The following is a 20,796-nucleotide window of genomic DNA, read 5'->3' as shown; positions in this document are numbered from 1 at the left end:
CAGCATATAAGTGAAACAAGGTGATAGGATGCACCCTTGCCTATATATAGCTGTATCTTATTACTATGACTCTCGAGACCAGGGTTCGAATCCTGGCTCAGCCATAATGTAAGCCCATAATGTAACTTTGTCTGTCTCTTTGCTATGGAATTCTGGGAGTTGGAGTTTGTTGTGGGGCGCTCTGGGCCCCACAACAAACTCCAACTCCCAGAATTCCATAACAAAGAGACAGACAAAGAGTTAAAGCAGTCTCAAACTGGATTATGTCCCCAATGTGGTTGCAGCCTTAATATCTATCTCTATATATACATATGAGGTGGTTGTTGTTTGTGGGCCAAGTTATGAAGAAATGAAGGGAGGAGAAAAGGGCGGGAAGGGGGCTGGAAGGAAGGGCTTCTTCTTCTCGTTCCTTGTTTGCTCCTTCCTTCTCGGCCTTATTGATGGCGGCGCCGACGACGAGGCTCTTCTTCTGCCTGAGGCGGCAAGAGCGGAGGCTAATATCATGGCGCCGCCTCTGGGGCTCCTTCAGGGCCTCCTTCTCCTCGTCGTCGTCTTCCCTGAGGAGGGAGTTAAGCCCGGGGGGAATGCGGGAGAGGGCCGGGAGAGACCCGGGGCTCTTCTGGGGGAGCCTGGCCCGCGAGGAGCTCCTCTGGGAGGCCCCGCACCACACCGACTGCCAGTGGGACTTCGCCCGGGGAACCGCCCGGTGGTTCCTCGGGGGCCGCTTGAACGTGGCGGGTAAGGCGCCTGACTCTGAGGCGGAGAGAGCGCGGCTTCGTCGAGGGCAGAGGCACCGCTCGCGTCTAAGAAGGAGCTGAAAGCAAGCCCTCCCCTCACAATCCACAAGCGACGTGTAAATGCGTGTCGATTTTGTATAGTCGTCCTCACAAAAAATGGAAGGAAGGTTGAAATGGAGGACCCGGGTTAGGGCGACCCCTACGTCCTTATGCCTCAAAGGAGGGCAACGCACTGCAGAATGTAGGACGTGGTTGGGAAATATGGAGGACCTGGCCACATAAAACTCTTAACGCACTCGTAGAAGTTGTAAATCCATGCTTCTTAGTGGTGCTTAGGAAATGGAGGACGTCTTTGGAATTGAAGGTCAAAATGTAGGATAGGTCCTGGAAAGTGAGGACCCCGGATCGAGTGACCCAGGTGTCCTGATACCTCAAAGGAGGACCAGGCGCCGTAAAATGTAGGGCGTTTCGAGGGGAGATAGGGAGGACGTGGCCCAGGTGTCCTCATTGCCAAGGAGGACACGGCCACACAAAAAAGGGCAAAAACACACGCTCACAGAAATGTAAATTCATGCTTCTTAGTCCACTTCACAAAATGAAGGACGTTTTGGAACCCCTGGAAGGAAGGTTGAAATGGAGGACAGGTCCTGGGAAAGGAGGACATGTGTTAGGCTGAACGGATGTCCTTATACCTCAAAGGAGGACCAAGCACTGCAAAATGTAGGACGTGACCACATTAAACTCAAAAGCACTCTCATAGAAATGTAAATTCATGGCTCTTAGTTGGCCTCACAAAATGGAGGACGTTTTTGCACCTGCTCCTGGATGAAAGGTTGAAAGGGAGGACAGGAGAATGAGGACCCAGGTTGGGGTCTCCAGATGTCCTAACCTCACAGGAGAACAAGGCACTGCAAAATGTAGGACACGCAAGGGAAAAATATGGAGGCTATGACCACATAAGTAGCTCAAAAACATTCTCAAAGAAATGTAAATTCATGCTTCTTAGTCATGCTCAGAATGGTGGACATTGTGGAATTCCTCCTGGATTGAAATGTAGGACAGACTCTAGAAAATGAGGACCTGGATTACAGTGACCAGATGTCCTCACCACCAAGAAAGACACAACCCCATAAAAAAGGTCAACAACACTCTCACAGAAATGTAAATTCATGCTTGTTAGTCATGATTGATCACAAAACAGAGGACGTTTTGGGATTGAAGGTTGAAATGTAGGACAGGTCCTGGAAAGTGAGGGCCTGGGTTAAGGTGGCCAGATGGCTAACCACAAAGGAAGGCAAGGCACTGCAAAACGTAGGACAATGTGAAGGGAAACATGGAGGACACAGCCATATGAAAAGCTCAAAAACGCAGAAATGTAGATTCATGCTCAAAATGTAGGGCATCATGGAATTCATTCCTCCTGGACAGAATGTTGAAGTGTAGGACAGGTCCTGGAAAATGAGGACCTGGATTAGGTGACCCAATGTCCTCACCGCCAAGGAGTACTAGGTACTGCAAAATGTAGGGCATTCAAAGAAGAAATGAAGGACATAACTACATTAATAGGTAAAAAACCCCAAACACTCAAATATAAATGTCAGTTCATGCTTCTTTTTTGTTGTTGTGTGCCTTCGAGTCGTTTCCGACTGATAGACCCTAAGGCAAACTTATCATGGCAGTCCTTGGCAAGATTTGTTCTGACGAGGTTAGCCATTGTTTCCCCCTGAGGCTGAGAGAGTGTGACTTGCCCAATGTCACCCAATGGGGTTCCGTGGCGCAGTCAGCATTCGAACCTTGGCCTCCTAGAGGCCATTATGCCACAACTACTTGTTTTTTCTCTCCATTTCAAAAGTGAAAGGAGAATTAGTGTGAATTCCACTCCAATTAAGCCATTGCCAGGAAGTCACTCACAGACTGAGAAATTCCTGCTTTTTTGAAAGCCTAATGCTTGTGGGAATGATAAAAAGGGGATGGGAAAAGGGAGCATGAACTCCACACATGCACAGGCGACACTGTCATTATTCTATCAGCCTTCCAGATTTGTTCAGGCAGGATGACCAAAATGTCATAACCACAAAGAAGGACAAGGCACTGCAAAACATAGGAGGTTACAAAGTAAAGGCTAAAAAACACTCATATAAATTAATTTTTTGTGAGTTTTTCGGGTCTTGTGGCCATGTTCTAGAAGAGTTTATTCCCGACGTTTCATCAGCATCTGTGGCTGGCATCTTCAGAGAATGCATTATCTGCACACGCGTCACGTATGAACGGCACCAAGTAAAGATGACGCCATCCATATGTATTAGGGTTGCAGAGCATGTGGTTGCCGCGTGCTCTGCAATCCTAATTTTGACGCCGATACGGCGCTTGTGGCCCACCTGTACCGGGCCAAATTTACCTTTCTTAAAATGCTTTTGTTGGCTTGCAAAATACTCCTTTTTATTTGTACCCTGCTTCCCCCCCCCCCAGATTGGGAGTCAAAGCGGCTTACAGTCTAAAAACAGTACAATTAAAAACTTTAAAAACTGCCAATTAAACTAGAATTAAACTGTTACAATCTTAAAACATCATTTGTTTTAAAACAGAATACAGTTTTTAAAAAGATAAAAGCACTTACAAACCATACACTTTAAAAATAATACAGTATAACACTCCCAGGACACTTCTTTAAAAACTTTAAAACTTATAGAACTTAAAAAAGTATAGACCTCTGAGCAAGGCAAATGCATAAAATAGTAGTTTACTAGCAACAAACCCTTGACTGAATGATATTTCTATTGTTCCTTTCATTTTTCCATTGTGTTGAAATTAAGGAAACAACCCTTTCAGTGTTTGCATCCTATCCCCCTATTTGTAATGAAGACAGGCTGCTAAGTAGACAGATTTCTCAAAAGGGAACAGCAGACGTGGTGCTATTTGATGTGCTTCTTAACCATGCTCAAATGGAGGACATTTTGGAATTCTTCCTGGACAGAAGGCTGAAATGTAGGACATGTCCTGGAAAAGGAGGATGTTTGGTCACCCTGTATTCAGATGTTGTGCACAAATAATCCGGAGTCTATTGAAAGCTGCAATTGTGGAGCTGGACTTTGGGGCCCACAAGTTGGAGTGGCTGTTTGTTGTTGTGTGTGTGCCTTTAAGTCATTTCTGATTTATGGCAGCTCTAAGGGGTATCATGGGTTTTCTCCGGCTGAGAATGTGTGACTCACCATAGCCCACCCAGTTGGTTTTTCCATGGCCAGCAGGGATTTGAACCCTGGTCTCCAGGGTGCTCAAACCACTAAAAAAAGGCACTTTTTAAATGCAGGATATCCTGGAATCAAACATCCTTGGCACTTCGAATTAAAAATCAAAATCTGTCAGGCAAGGTTTCTGAGTGAAACTGTGGTCTGTTGTGGCCTGTATTGATCTAAATCTGATTTTCTTGACCTGGGATGCCTGCATCCCCAGGCAGTGTGAGATGGAATTTCAGGGAGTGTGACAAAGATACTTGTGTGAATCTGGATTCAGTTCTCTTTTGTTAATCAAGACAAAATCTAGGAATAGCCTGAATCTACAGGCAGACTGTGGATCAGATGGCAGTCAGAAGGAAAGTCTCATGTTTTGATAAAATCATGAATGAGAAGAAAGAGCAAAGAACTCATTGACTTTTATGTTCACAGTTGGGATTGATTTTACTGTGTACAATTTTTTTCCTCTGAATAAATCAGAATCTAATTGCTCAATTTAGATTTGTGTTTTATGCACTGAGTGAAAAGTGATTTCTTTTTAAAATTCAATGTGTTCTCCCACAGTATTGTATGTTTTTCCTTAACAGTTTGCTGTTGGAGCAAAAGTTTTTATATGCCCCAATCAGAAGTTCATCCAAATCTCATCTGATCTTGGAAGTTAAGCAGGGTCAGCCCTGGTTAGTACTTGGATGGGAAACTGCCAATGAATACTACATTCTGTAGGCTATATTTCAGAAGAAGTAAACTGGCAGAACCACCTCCGAGTATTCCTTGCATGCAAAAACACTATGAAATCCATGAGGTTACCATAAATCGACAGGAACTTGAAGACACATACACACACAGAGAGAAATTAATAACTTCTAATCGCATAATTTCCAGAGGACAAGATTGCTGCCTAGCAGGCGCCTCTACCTCAATAACTGTGCCAGGAAACTGGGCTAGAACTATTACAGGAAAGTTTTTCCCTGTTTGGCCCCACTTCAACTAGTGTATAGTTGCTTGCTCTGAGGTCAGAAACGAGGCAATTAGATCACAGCAGCACTGAGGAGGGAAAACGCTTTGTGTCTGGGCTGGGAACAGGCCCAGACATTGAGATAAATGATGGTGTTTGCCAGGCAGCGGCAGCGGACCAAAGTAACATCTGGATGCAGAGATGCTTGTAGGCATCTACTTGATGTCCCTGCAGAGAAACAGGTAGCAGTGGGGCTTGCAGCAGGTCCAGGGCAGAACATATCAGGGAAGCCATTCGGACATTTGCCCCTAGCGTAGAATATTAACATGTAAAATGCCTCATTTGCGGAATATTTTTCAGCTTCTGTATGACCTAGAAAATGTCACCTCTGATTTCTCCAGGGCCTTCTTCACCGTCAGCCATTTGTGATGATTCAACTGAGCACTGGGGCATCATAGGTAATTCTTGTAAATATAAAGTCATATCCAGGAGGTGATAGGCATGCCTGCTCTTTATTTTCCCATTAGTTCTATCAAGCAGTATTCTAGCATGATTTATATAGGAATGGTTAAGGCTATAATCTCAAGCAGTTACAGTACTAGTATAGCCTTAATCATTCCTGTATAAATCATGTAGAATACAGCTTGATAGAACTAATGGGAAAATAAAGAGCAGGCACGCCTATCACCTCCTGGATATAGGTTTATATTTACAAGAATTACTTGTGATGCCTCAGTGTTCAGGTTTAAACATGACAAATGGCTGATAGCAAAGAAAGCCCCTGGAGAAATCAGAGGTGACATTTTTTAGGTCAAACAGAAGCTGCAAAATAGTCCTCAAATGAGGCATTTTACAAGTTAATGTTCTACAGTGTAAGTGCCTTACATTCTTGCACATATATGAGTTCTCATGAATGACTGCATTGAAACAAATGCAGTGAAAGCCATTTCAGATTGATCATTGACTAGTGTTCACTAATTCTTAACAGCTTCTATGTGGCATAGTTTAACATTAGAACTGCTGCCAAATTCCATTTATTTGAATGAAACTTATAATGCACATGTTTGTTAATAATGCAAATTGTTCCATTTTGTGTTGGATTCACTTGTATCACAGTTGTGCATGCTTACTTGGAAAATTCCACTGATTTTAGCAAGCTTTACTTAAATCAGTATGTAGAGAGATCTTGTAGCCCCTTTAGAATAACTGAAAGAAAGAAGTTGGCAGCACGAGCTTTCATAGGCTTAGGTATACTTCTTCAGATGCATCACTTTTAAATCAGTTTAAGATTTGTAATTTTTGGGAGAAAATTATCCAGCTTTATTGAAGAAAATTACAGATTGCAAAGTAAAGAATGAATAAAAGAAAAAGGTTAAACATGAGCAGCATAACTTTCCTTTAAATATGCTAATATATGGATATTAAATATTAATGCTTTGGAAATCACTTAATCAAAGGTGAACAGACATGCACAGAATATATTTGGTTATTTATTGCCTTTAAGTTGGCCTTGACTTATGGCAATAGCAATAGCAAGTACATTTCTATACTGCTTATCAGTGCACTTACGCATTCCTTAAGCGGTTTACAAGGTGTAAGCTAATTGCCCCCAACAAGCTGGGTACTCATTTTAGTGACCTCGGAAGGATGCAAGCTTGAGTTTAGCTTTAGCCCTTGGTTAGTATTGAACTTGCAACCTTGAGGTTTGTGAGTGCCTGCAGTTCAGGCATTTAACCATTGTGTCACCAGGGCTCAGTGGTGACCCTATGAATAAAACATCTCCAAAACACCTTATCATCAAAAGCCCTGTTCATTTCTTCCAGCTGCGGCTTCCTTCATTGAATCTATCTGTCTGTAATGTGTTCTTCTGCTTTCCCTGCTGACCTCTAGCTTATCTAGCATTAATGTCTTTTCTAGTGAGCCATGCCTTCTCATGATATGACCAAAGTATGAGAGCCTCAGTTCAGTCATTTTGGCTTCTTGGGAAAGAGCAGGCTTGATTAGCTCTAAGACCCATTGATTTGTCTTTTTAGCAGCCCATGGTATTCAAAGAAATGACTGAACTCTTCTCCAGCACCACATCTTAAATGAGTTTATTTTCTTCCTATCAGCTTTCCTCACCCTCTGGCTCTCACATCTATACATAGTGATGGGAAATGCAATGGCATGAAGAAACTTTAGTATTCAGTGAAATGTCCTTGCACTTCAAGATCTAGCTGTTTCATAGCTGCCCTTTTAAGTCTTACTTTTCTGATTTCTTGACTGCAGTCTCCATTCTGATTAGTGACTGTACACTAAATTTGTATAAATAATAGTTATTATTATCGTTTTCTTTATGTTCACCTATCTTCGCACTTTCCTCCTTGATTTTCCTCAGTAATCATTCCAGGTCCTTGCTATTTACTAGTAGTATGGTGTCATCTGCATATCTCAAATAGTTGATATACCTTTCTTCATTTTTCACACCTTCTTCCTCTTAGTCTAATCCTGTTTGCATATGACATTTTAGGTTTACAAGTTGAACAGATATGATTGTATGTAGCTAAAATTCTGGATAGAAATCATGCAGGAAGCTATACCCATAGAAGCATATGTCAGAATATATTTGTTATTATTAAGGTGGCACAGGACAAAAACAAACTGATTAATATGGTTATTCCTCTGGGAATTACAAGGCTGTGTCCACCAGCTCATAAAATATGGCATTATGGATCTATTTGTCTTTAAAGTGCCGCAGGTCAATTATTTCTATTGCAAAAAACGAACATAGTTGCAATGTGAAGTCAAAGGCTTTCACAGCAAGCATCCATAGTTTTTTTGTGGAATAAATTCTTCTGGAACATGGCCTCACAGCCCGAAAAACCCACAAAAAATGGACATAGTTGCCTTTAGAAGATGCAACTTTTTAATAAGTTACTTTCACTCATGGATACCTGTATTGGATTGCCCTGCCTATCCTGTCTTCCATCACCTCTACTGTTTCCTGTTAGTAATTATGTGCTGATACCTATGTGTTACCATTGACTTTAGCCTATAATTGTTTTATGATTTTTTACAGTATCATATCTTGATAGTTCAATATGATACACAGCTTTGATGCTTACATCAAAAAAGCACTAACATTCATTTTCTTTACAATTTATTTCTGTCCAGTGAATTGCTTGGACCGCCATGCACAACATTCCCCAGACAGAGTAGCTTTAATCTGGGAAAAAGATGAACCTGGCACTGAAGAGAAAGTCACCTATAGGTATGTTACCTTCCTCCCATTTCGCATGTGAATGTGTCTTATGCAGCATGCTGAACAGATTTGTGCCTTTCGCACAATACGAATTTGGCTAGTGAACTTCAGCCCTTCCCCACTGATTCCTTTTTGATTTGAAGCACCTCACCTGTGCTACACATGACCCCCGTGATTAAAGTCCTGCCTATAACAATGGCCTGTAGTGAAGAGAACTGAAGATAAATATTCCTGAACCAGAGATCAAAAACTTACTTATTGAAGAAATAGTTGTAAAGTATTTGTCAGTGACTGAAAATAAGAGAGGCACTGCAGCTTTAATATTCTTCTCGTTAAATTTTAAAGATATTTAAAGAACAGGGTATTTACTATAAGTGCTACTTAAGGGCTGACTGCCAAATTGCTAAAATTATATATGTGTGTATGTGTGTGCATATGTATATTTAGTCTCTGACCAGACGTGGCCATCAGGACTGAAGATTTAGTGCGCCCTGATCAAGAACAAGGCACTGTTTATAGCAAGCAGTTCTAATATTTCTGCTATTCATAACTAAGTTATTAATAGACACTGTCTCTTATCTGATTAACCAATGCAGAAATGCATTGACTACTTTAAAGAGTTTTGTCCATATCAACTGTTGCTAGCAAGCCAGGTTTAGCCCTTGTCATAGAAAGAACCAGTGATTAGTCATGTAAAATATGTGTGTGTGTTTCTTGGGTACATCTACCATGACAACAAAGTAAGATATAAATAGTCAGAATATGGTAACTTGGATTATTATCTTCTCTTATTAGCTATGTCAATATATTTGAATAGTAAAAAATGCTTTCTTCCTATTTAATTTGGGAAATGAGAGAGTGTGGAGAAGGCAACTGTGTTTTTAATGGCTGTATGGAAGAGCAAATTTCAACAGGTGCTGCTTGTCATACAACCAGACAACAAGCAACACCTGCTAAAATTCCCACTATTTCACAGCCATTAAAGGAACAGGAGTCAGCTCCAGTTTTCACTCGGACAACTCTCATTTCAACATGTATACGAGCTGCTATATGATATTTTATTGTAAGACATCGTCCATAGAGAGAGGATTTCATCTTCTGATCTGTTCCTAAGCTTGCTGAATCAATTTCTAGGGAGTATTTGACTGTAAGACTGGGTATAAGAGCCAGCTGAAACTGAGTTCTTATTGAATGTGTATGGTGATGGAAAATGGCATGTCCAATAAACTTCAGTGAGTCCCATTACCTTTCACCTTTATTGAGCTTTAACATATTTTAAGTCTTTTTACAGATTGTTTTCAAAAGTGAAATGAAATTTGAAAAACAAGATGGAAGAGAATCTTCTGTGCCCTTTTACCCCCTGAGTTTATTATTAATACTCTGAGATGAGGCCTGTGTGTGCCCTGCAGTTTTCTATATTTCAGGTGGCGGATGCACAGAATTAACTTCTCTTTGGGTCCATTCCCACTACCATAAGCTTTGCATCCTACATCGATTTATTGATTCAGATCTTCATCTGATTGATTCTAGTGAGGAAAAAACAGGGTAAACACTAAAATCCTGTGGTATTTTGTTAGCTGTTCTTACACGGTTCTTTTGGTAAGAATCGATCCCAATCCGCGTCCAACATGTGGGAGTGTCAGATTGGGATCAATTCTTTCAGAATGGCAGAGGGGTATATGTGTGTGTCATCCATCCCCAGATGTGACACACACCCCCAGTGCTGCCGTTTTGGGTCCTTTTTTTAAAAGAAATTAAAACTAATCGCAAAATCGATAGATAGGCAAAGAAGCTACTTGCAAAGGCGAGTAGCTGCTAGGCCAGTGATGGCGAACCTATGGCACGCGTGCCAGAGGTGGCACTCAGAGCCCCCTCTGTGGGCACATGTGCCGTTGCCCCAGCACAGAGTTTGCTACTAGAAAGCCAGAGGGACACGGCACTTTGCAGTAAATAAGTGGGGTTTGGGTTGCAGTTTGGGCACTCGGCCTCTAAAAGGTTCACCATCACTGTGCTAGGCTGTTCTACCGATTTTGCGATTACTTTTTTAAGGAAAAAATAAGGACCCAAAACTTAAATAAGGATCCTCCTTTTCCTCTTCCCGGCTCCCTTCCTTCCTACCTTTCCTTCCTGCTGCCGCACCGGCACTTCTCCCAGGGCTAATGGGGCAGCCGGTGCTGCTGCTGGGCCTCCGTGGCTTCCCCAGGGCTGGTGCGGCTGCCGGCACTGCTGTTGTGTGGGCCAGCATGGAGTGAGCAGTGGCAGCCCAGCAGCAGCGCCGGAAGCACCGCCAGCCCTGGGGAATCATAGAATCATAGAATTGGAAGAGACCACAAGGGCCATCCAGTCCAACCCCCTGCCATGCAGGAAATCCAAATCAAAGCATCCTCAACAGATGGCCATCTAGCCTCTGCTTAAAGACCTCCAAGGAAGGAGACTCCACTACACTCCGGGGGAGTTTGTTCCACTGTCGAACAGCCCTTACTGTCAGGAAGTTCTTCCTAATGTTGAGGTGGAATCTCTTTTCCTGTAGCTTGCATCCATTGTTCCGGGTCCTGTTCTCTGGAGCAGCAGAAAACAAGCTTGCTCCCTCCTTAATGTGACATCCTTTCAAATATTTAAACAGGGCTATCATATCACCTCTTAACCTTCTCTTCTCCAGGCTAAACATCTCCAGCTCCCTGAGTCGTTCCTCATTGGGCAAGGTTTCCAGACCTTTCACCATTTTAGTTGCCCTCCTCTGGACACGCTCCAGTTTCTCAATGTCCTTTTTGAATTGTGGTGCCCAGAACTGGACACAATATTCCAGGTGGGGCCTGACCAGAGCAGAATACAGTGGCACTATTACTTCTCTTGATCTAGACACTATACTTTTATTGATGCAGCCTAGAATTGCATTGGCCTTTTTAGCTGCTGCATCACACTGTTGACTCATGTTCAACTTATGGTCTACTTGGACTCCTAGATCTCTTTCACATGTACTTTCATTCAGCAATGTGTCTCCCATCCTATATCTGTGCATTTCATTTTTCTGCCCTAAGTGCAGTACCTTACATTTCTCTGTGTTGAATTTCATTTTGTTAGCTTTGGCCCAGCTTTCTAGTCTATTCAGATCATTTTGAATGTTGGTCCTGTCCTCTGGAGTATTAACTATTCCTCCTAATTTGGTGTCATCTGCAAATTTGATAAGTGTGCTCCCAATTCTGTCATCCAGGTCATTGATAAAGATGTTGAATAACACTGGGCCCAGGACAGAGCCCTGTGGGACCCCACTGGTCACTTCCCTCCAGGAGGAAAAAGAGCCATTGTTGAGCACCCTTTGGGTTCGGCCGGTCAACCAATTACAGATCCATTTAACAGTTCCTTTGTCTAGCCCACATTTTACAAGCTTGTTTGCAAGAATATCATGGGAAACCTTGTCAAAAGCCTTACTGAAATCAAGATATACTATATCCACAGCATTCCCTTCATCTACCAAGCTGGTAATTTTATCAAAGAAAGAGATCAGATTTGTCTGGCATGACTTGTTTCTCTGAAACCCATGTTGACTTTTTGTGATTATGGCATTGCTTTCTAGATGTTCACAGACTCTCTGTTTAATGATCTGCTCTAGAATCTTTCCTGGTATTGATGTCAGACTAACTGGACGATAATTGTTGGGATCCTCTTTTTTCCCCTTTTTGAAGATGGGGACAACGTTTGCCCTCCTCCAGTCTGCTGGGACTTCTCCTGTTCTCCAGGAGTTCTTAAATATGATTGCCAATGGCTCCGATATTACATTTGCCAGTTCTTTTAATACTCTTGGATGGAGTTCATCTGGTCCTGGAGACATATTCATTTAGATTAACAAGGTATTCCTCTACTATCTCTTTACTTATTCTGTGCTGAAATTCCCCTGTTCTGTCCTCTGCTCCATTATCTTCAGGTTGAGCACCCTTTGCCTTTTCTGAGAAGACTGAGGCAAAGAAGGTGTTGAGTAATTCTGCCCTTTCTCTGTCTTCTGTTAGCATTTTGCCATCTTCTCCACGCAGTGGCCCTATCGTTTCCTTCTTCTTCCTTTTGCTGTGGACATATCCAAAAAAGCCCTTTTTGTTGTTCTTAACCTCTCTAGCAAGCCTGAGTTCATTCTGCGCTTTAGCTTTTCTGACTTTACCCCTGCACATGCCTGCTATTTCTTTGAATTCCTTTTTTGTGATTTCCCCCCTTTTCCATTTCTTATACATGTTCTGTTTCAAACTTAGCTTGGTTGAAAGTTCCTTAGTCATCCATCCTGGTTTCTTGAGACACCTCCCATTTTTCTTTCTCACTGGAACTGTTGAAATTGTGCCTTCAGTATCTCTCTTTTGAGAAACTCCCATCCGGTCTGAACTCCCTTCTCTTTTAGTATTTCTGACCATGGGATCACCCTCAATACTTCTCTAAGTTTACTGAAATCCACTCTCCTAAAGTCTAGAATGCGTGTTTGACTATGCCTGGCTTCTCCTCTCCATTGTATAACAAACTCCAGGAGAACATGGTCACTTCCACCTAAGGATCCCACCACTTGCACTTCATTAACCAAGTCATCCTTGTTGGTTAGGATCAGATCCAAAATAGCTGACCCCCTTGTTGCCTCTTCCACCTTTTGGACCATGAAATAGTCTTTCAGGCAAGTGAGGAATTTGCTAGACCTTGAGGATCTGGCTGAGTTTGACTTCCAACAAATATCAGGGTAGTTGAAGTCGCCCATCACTACTACATCTCATCTGTTCTAGAAAGGCATCATCCAATTCCTCCGTCTGACTTGGGGGTCTGTAGTAGACTCCCTACATAACATCCTTGTTGTTTCCCTCCCCTTTGATTCTTATCCAGATGCTCTCCACCTGGCTTCCATGATTGATGTCCTGGATCTCTTCACTGGTGTAAATATCTCTGACATATAGTGCTATTCCTCCTCCTTTCCTGTTTGGCCTATTTCTCTTAAAAAGGTTATACCCCTCTATTTCCACATTCCAATCATGAGACTCGTCCCACCAGGTTTCAGTGATGCCTATTATATCGTATTTGCTTTGCTGTACTAGGAGTTCAGGTTCATCTTGCTTATTTCCCATGCTCTGTGCATTAGTGTAGAGGCATCACAGACCACGGGTCCCATTTACTTTTTGCTTGTGCAAGTTTATTTGCCTCCCACTGTTGGATCCTTGCACTTTTTTTCTTGTTTCCTCTATGTCTGTTTGACTATTTTCTCCAGCCCTTTCGCCTTCCTTAATATTGTCTCCCTTCCCCACGAAACTCAGTTTAAAGCCCTCCTGATCAAGTTCTTGAGACTGTTGGCAAAAACATTTCTTCCAACTGGTGTGAGATGCAACCCGTCCGTTGCAAGAAGTCCCTCCTCATGGAACCGCAGCCCATGATCAAAGAATCCAAATTGTTCTTGGCGGCACCATCTGCGAAGCCAGTTGTTCACATCCGCTATTTTCCTCTCCCTTCCTGGACCGTGCCCTTCAACTGGCAGAAGAGACCAGTCTTGTCAGCCTCTCAGTCACATCACGGATCTTTGCCCCTGGGAGACAACACACCTCTTGAGACATCTTGTCAGGCCTACAAATCACTGCTTCTGTACCCCTCAGCAAGGAGTCCCCCACTACGACCACACGCCTCCTACGAGATTTAGCAGCAGCTGTTCCCATGGGTGGGACGCTCAGGCTTGCCTGCTCTGTCCCTGAAGTCTGTCCATGCTGCTCTTCTTCATCCTCCTTGATAAGGGAAAGAGCTTTGAATCGATTCTCTAGCTGCAAGCTCCCCGAACAATCCCTTCTTGGCCTACTTCTTTGTGTGACATTCCTCCAGCTATCGTCCTCCTGTGTATGTGAAGTGACCTCCTCGGCTCTAGCATCTTCCTCTGCATGGTATTCATCCAGGATTGTTAGTTCTGTTCTGTCCAGGAAATCCTCCTGCTCCCTAATATGCTGAAGTGTAGCTACTCTGGACTCCAACTGCTGCACTTTCTCCTCCAAGAGGGAATCTGTGAGGAAAGTAGGAAGAAGAAGAAGGAGGAGGAGGAGGAGGGGAGGGAGGGAGGGAGAAAGAAGGAAGGAAAGAAGTAACGCAGGGAGGAGATGGAAGGGAAGCAAGAGAAAAAGGGAGAGAGAAGGGAAAGACCTTCCAAACATTTCCAGGGGGCACTGGGTGAAGGGGTGAAGGGCTGCTTGTCTTTCCCAGCCTCAATGGGAACGACAAGCGTGCCCTCCCAAAAATCGATTCCAAACAGGCTCCATTTTCATGGTGGTAATGAGGGGGCTTTTGGAATCGATTAATATAGTGGGGCAGAGCCAAATCAGGATGCGGATTATTCCTCCAGTGGGAATGGGCCCTTAATTGGCATTGGCAGGTGCTCCCATGTGAATTCTGATTAAAGTTTAGGTAGCACTTACAGACCTGGCTGTCCGTTTTACTGCTCTTGCTGAATCTATACTTGTGCTCTCAGCTGAATCTATACTTGTGTGAGTGACATTTCCCTACATGGTGAAGGGGCAGTAGTAGCAAAGCTTGGTTCCCAGCCAGAGTGCCCTTGGCACTTGGGCTGGTGACTAGGGGCATTAGGAAGTACTCCCCAGCTACAGTCCCTGATGTTACCCAACCCAGGGAGGGCTGCAGGATGGGGAATCTTTGCAAATTTGCCTATGGCAATAGAAATATTGCAATTATTGGTTAAGTGGCTATGCCACCCTTCCTTTCATGAAATATGTTGCTTAATATAATTTACTGGCTGCATTTTGTAATCAGTTTCCTTTTGCTGCAACTTGAAACATTTTATTCTCTTTTTAGGGAGCTTAATTGATGCAATGGCCAGTGTGGTATAGTGGTTTGAGCATAGGATGAACTCTGGCGATCAGGGTTTGATTCTCTATTCACCCATGAAAACCCAGTGGGCGACTTTTGGCAAGTCATACACTTTCAGCCCAGAAACCCCTGTGATAAGTTTGCCTTAGGTTGGCCATAAGTTAGAAATGACTTGAAGGCACACAACAACAATTGGTGTGGCAGATTAGCTCAATTGGCACCTCAACATCTCTTGTGGTTAACTTTATTATGGACTTTATCACACAGGGGAAATTGGGCAAAATCAGGGGCTTCAGCAGCGATTATCCCATGCAAAACGTGATATCGCACTTAAGAGTTTCACGTGTCGCTATTAAGCAGGTAATAAAGAGGCAATAAAGAGTTAATAAACAGCAACAAATCATTCACAAGGAAATCCCGAAAATGATTTGTTGCTGTTTATTGCCTCTTTATTGCCCTTTTAAGAGATGTGTGTATTGCATTTTGCACCGGATAATTGCTGTTTAATCCCTCAATTTCCTCCCAGTTTTTCCCATGTGATAAAGTCCTATGATTCTGGATTTGCAGTGTGTGTTTTTTTAGTAAACGTTGTGATTAATTACTGCAGTGTTGTGCTTAATTATTTAGAGCCTTAAAGGTAAAGCTAAAGGCATTCCCCATTGACAAGGTTGTCAAGTTGTGTGTGTGTGCTCACCTCCATTACTAAACTGAAGAGCCTGCGTTGTCAGACTATTCTGTGATCGTGTAGCCAGCATGATTGCACAGAATGCTGTTTACCTTACCACCAAAGTGGTACCTATTTATCTACTTGTATTTGCGTGCTTTTAAACTGCTAGGTTGGCAGAAGCTGGGACTAGTGATGGGAGCTCACCCCATCATGCGCCACCTGGGCCTCTAACTGCCAGCCTGCTGGTGTGGCAATCAACAGGGTCATCGTCTTAACCACTTGAGGCACCACGACCTTCAGAGCCTTATTGCATGACAAAAGAAAATCAACATGCAGTGAGAGAGAAGAGGCTTTCTGCTTACTCCTCTGCTGGATATCATAGCATTTCTGTTCTCCTTCCAGAGGGAGACAATAGTAAAAGTATGCCTTTTGCCAAGTGGGTTTTTCCAGTGAAACAAAGGCGCACTTTTATGATCATGTCGCTTGGGAAGAGAACAGAAGTGCTTCAAAGGCATGTGGATAGGTAAGCAGAAAGCCGCTTCTCTCTTGTTGTGTGTCAGCATTTTTTTTTCTCGTGCGATAAGGTTTTTATTCTCACTACTGCATCATTTCTCATCTAAGCACTACTATACTTAGTTGAGTGCACCATAAATTAGAACTTGACACCATTGTTTTAAGTTATGTTTTGAGTTTTTGTTTCACATCTCCCACTGACTATTTTACAAAGTGCACATGATGTCTTAAACTTGTGTTTGTTCTGCACTGTATCGTTTATGATTGATAGTGCAGATTCACACTGTAATTTCTCCCATAAAAAGCATTCCTATGCATAGACAACTAATATATTTTAGAGAGAACAAAGTCTAGACTAGAAACTGTTTCCTATCATCCTGTTTTCCATATTTGGCTCTATTCAGTTATGGAAGCATCTTATGTTTGTTGTTGTTAATTGCCCTTGAGTTGACTTTGACTCATGGCGACCCTGTGGATGACCTTCTCCAAGATTCCCTGTCCTGGACTGCTTTGCTTCAGTCTGTAGGCTCAAGCCCCTGTCCTCCCTGATTGAGTCTAACCATCTGGCCACACTGTGGTCTTCCTCTCTTTCTACTGCCCTCTATCTTTCCCAGTATCATTGTCTTTTCTAATGATTCATGCCTTCTCATGATATTACCAAGATGAATCTACAGTCCAAAGTTACAGATTTTTCTTGTCTTTGTTGTTGTTGTGTGCCTTCAAATTGCTTCTGAATTAGGGTCGCCTTAAAGTTGGTATATCACAGGGTGTTTTTGGCAATATTTATCCAGAGGGGGCTTGCCTTGGACTCCCTCTGAAGCGGATGGAGTGTGACTTGCCCAAGGTAACCCAATGGGTTTCTATGGCTGAGTGGGGATTTCACTCCTGCTCTCCAGAGTTGTAGTCCAGCACTCAAACCACCACAACATGGTGGCTCTTTGTTAGGACTCAGGTATTGACCTATATATTTTTGAAGTAAAGGGAGAATAAATTAATGTTAAAATGCTTTTGAATATTTATAGCCGTAAACTGTGAGTTAAAAGAAAAAATTTGTTAGCTACAAACATAATGTATGATCAGAATGTTCTGTACTGATTGGAAGTTTGAAGTGTGAACAGCTACGGACTTGATCTGCCCCTTTGAATGTGTGTATATTTGCACACATGTGCATTTTTTAAAAATGTAGATTTTTTAAAAAAAATGGTACTCATGGCTTTGATGTCTCATTTGATTGCTCAATTCTGCCATAATATTTTCAGCTGACTATAACTAGGCTATATAGCTAGCATATACAACCCAATTAGCAAATTGAAACTATAAGGCTCATAACAAACAAAAACAAACAACACACACATACACACACATGTTGTAGAATGCTGTCTTTGCCTCTTTGTTCTGCTAACATATCTTTCATGACTTTGGCAGCTTGATGGGGAAATGTAATTGGTAATTCAAACATGGAAGTAAAAGAGTTGCATGTGAAGATATATTTGAGATATGTAGACCTGAGATACAGTAAACTGTACTTAACCCCTCATTTATGTTGGTGGAGAGGAGGGTAAATGAAGGGAGTGAAGTTATGCTTTGGAGTGCCATATTAGGTTGCCATATTATCTCTCTTTGCTTAAAGGTGGTGTGCATAGGCTAAAGACCTGCACAACATGTGTGCAGTCTCCTATGAAGTGACATCAGCATCATTCTTAAATTCCCTGCAAAATTCTATTGATCACATTAATTTCAAGTTCTGTTCTTTGATTAAAACAAGAGCTGGCATTCTTGATGAGAAGTTGAGTTCACAGATTACTGCCTGCAGTTCAAACCCAAAACAGACAGCATTCTAATTGTCTTACCTCTGCTTTGCTGAGCAGAAATGTATTGCATCTAAAATACTATATCACTTGCAAAGAACCAACCTGATTGCTTTGCAGAACAAAATGTACTTTTCTTCTAGTTTAAATTTAAGACTAGAGATTTCGGCAAGTAATAGATGAAGTATGTAAGCAAAAGTATCTGCATGTTGATAACACTGTGTAAGAACCATTACCATAAAGGGGTTTCAGCTTTTTAAAAGAGATGTTGAGTAGTGGATGTTTGGACTTGATAGTGTTGCTCACTGGTATGGGAGAAAGAGTGGAAATGTTATGCAAGAACTTCTAAACATTTGTAGGGATGGAAAAATAAATATTTTTGCCATTAGCAGGCTTTCTGGAAATTGGGTTCTTTTTACTCTGGAGGGATGTCACGCGGTCTAGCGGCTGCAGCGACCCTTTAGAGTTAAAATGGGCTCCTGCAGACTGCCGTTTTGGGGTGGCCTGTACTGTGCCTTAGTCTCTGCAGCTTTCCTTCCCCCTCATTCATAGTCCCAGCTACTGTATAACAATAATAAAAATGACAACATTATACGTAGTCATTTTGTTACTTGTTCCTAATAATTCATTGACCTTGGTTGTTTACATTTTGTACTTAATATATACTGTATATAAGCTTCCTGAGGCTTGGCAGTCCCTCTGCAGATGTTTATACTGTTAGCCTCTATTAAAAATGGCCACCACAGTCTCTCTGCAGAGAACCTTATACAGTAAGTGCCTATTAAAAATGGCTAGTGCAGTCACTCTTCAGGCTCCCCCACATTGTTGCTGAATGCAGCTCAGACCAATAAAGAAGGTAGGAAAGGAGGGAGAGCTGCTTTTCTTTCTCCGGTGTGGACAAAAAAGGGTAATGGGGTGGGAACCCTGCTTCCATGCTAAGAGAGGCTTCCCGCCTCTGCTTCTTGTCACTGTGTTTGTGCTGGGACCCTAATAGAAGCAGGTGGCTTTCCTTGCTCTTCTTCCCCCCCCCCCCTTTTCTCATCATACTCCTTTCCCTGTCTGCATTTGTACAACATTTACCCCGCCTTCTTATTGTAACTCCTCAAATAGACCCTTTTCTTCTTTTTGTTTAGCTCTTCCTAAATACAGTTATCCCTTTGTATCAGTGGGGGGGGCGGGGTCCGTTCCAGACCACCACCACCCCTGCAGATAAAGAAAAATGCGGGACCTCAAGTGCAGCAGATCACATGTACCTCTTTTTAGAGCAACAGGTCTAGCTGTCTGCAGAAGCTCAAATCCACAGATGGCAAGCCCACAGATAAGAGTGTGCATTTTTACACTCAACCATCACTTTCCCTTGGACAGAGCAGCTCTCTGTTGCATGCTCTAAGTTTTACCCTCTATTTATCCATGAGTTATAGTAAAATCCATAATTTTGGTCCCAAAACCTGCCCTAGTTTTATAAATGAGGTGGACTTATAGGTGAGTATACCCATTAGTGTGGTGTAGTGGTTTGAACGTTGGACTAGGACTCTGGAGACCAGGGTTCAATCCCCGTTCAGCCATGAAATCCACTGGTTGACATTGGGCATGTCACACTCTCTCAGCCTCAGAGGAAGGCAGTGGCAAACCTCATCTGAAGAAACTCACTTGCTCATGAAACCCACTGCTTGATCTTGGGCAAGTCCTATTCTTTCAACCTCAGAGGGAGGCAATGGCAAATCTCTGAATAGATCTTGCCAAGAAAACCACATAATAGGTTTATCTTAAGGTCTTCATAAATCGGAAATGATTTGAAGGCACACAACACATATACAGTAGTTTTGAAATATACTTAAATGCATTCCTTTTGCAAGTTTCTCTTTAATGCTAGGAAGGTTGACAAATGCCAGTTATTTCCTTTGATTTTGATATTTCAAAATGTTGATATCCAACAAACTGATACTGTTTTCTGCCAGTTTGTGTGCATGCATATGTGCCTTCAGGTTGCATGTTGATTCCATGAATTTTGTAGGGTTTTCATAGGGAAGGAATATTCAGAGGTGGTTTTGTCAGTTCCCTCCTCTAAATTACAGCCTACTGTACCTGGTATTTGTTAGCAATATCTCATTCAAATACTAACCAGGCCTAACCCTGCTTAGCCTCCTAGATCAGACAGGATCTGGTGCCTTTAAGCATACCAATCTGCATACAATTATATAAATTGTTGCTGTTAACTTTTAATATTGCATATAACATAGAGACAGTTTATGGCAAATACTAAAACAAGCATGAGTTATTTATTTGAAGACTTGGGCTCTTGATGTCTCTCATTCATTTTGTTTGTTTATCATATCATCATAAGTTGAACTGATTTAGCAAGAGCAAGAGCAAACACATTTCTATACCACTTATCAGTGCACTTATACCTCTGGAGTAGTCTCTGTGTGTATGTGTGTGTGTGTGTGTATATATGGTTAAGGGCTTATCCAGGAAGAAAATAAGTCCCTGGAAGTATCAAGATTTTCCAGTCCTTTTTGTTTTGATTTTACCTGCATATTCATGGTTTGTATCTACACTCTTTCTTGAAATATCCCAAGTTTCCCTCACTTTTCCCTCTCTTGTGTCCTTCCTCCTCCCGCTCACACTGACCACATCACATCTAGACTCACCAACATTTCAGAAATTGACCCTCACCAATTTCCACTGAACTCTTTTAAATTATTATTTGGGAGTTATAATAGTGTTTAAGTACCTTGACAATATTACACTAGTTAAACATCAGGATCATTTTCTTTTATTGCAAGCATTCCTCTTTCCCTCTCTTGATCTCTGTTGAAAATGGGC

General features: G+C 42.2%; 1 protein-coding gene across 6 annotated transcripts in view; it reads left to right on the top strand.

The window, feature by feature from the left end:
- Positions 1-426: 426 nt before the first annotated feature.
- ACSS1 (acyl-CoA synthetase short chain family member 1) overlaps positions 427-20,796 on the top strand; it is a 54,606-nt gene continuing 34,236 nt past the window's right edge. For 5 of the 6 annotated variants that reach the window (XR_006101398.1, XM_042445353.1, XM_042445355.1 and 2 more), the window contains exons 1-2: positions 427-738; positions 8,076-8,172. Coding sequence is in view for 5 of the 6 variants with exons in the window: in XM_042445353.1 (XP_042301287.1) it covers positions 441-738; positions 8,076-8,172 (395 nt within the window). In the remaining variant the exon portion in view is untranslated. Of the gene's footprint in view, positions 739-852; positions 2,304-8,075; positions 8,173-20,796 lie in introns of those variants that run through there. The other variant, XM_042445356.1, reaches the window with a different exon arrangement.

The sequence above is a fragment of the Sceloporus undulatus genome, chromosome 1 (assembly GCF_019175285.1).
Source record: "Sceloporus undulatus isolate JIND9_A2432 ecotype Alabama chromosome 1, SceUnd_v1.1, whole genome shotgun sequence".
Lineage (NCBI taxonomy): Eukaryota > Metazoa > Chordata > Lepidosauria > Squamata > Phrynosomatidae > Sceloporus > Sceloporus undulatus.
This window is presented reverse-complemented; position numbering and strand designations above follow the sequence as displayed.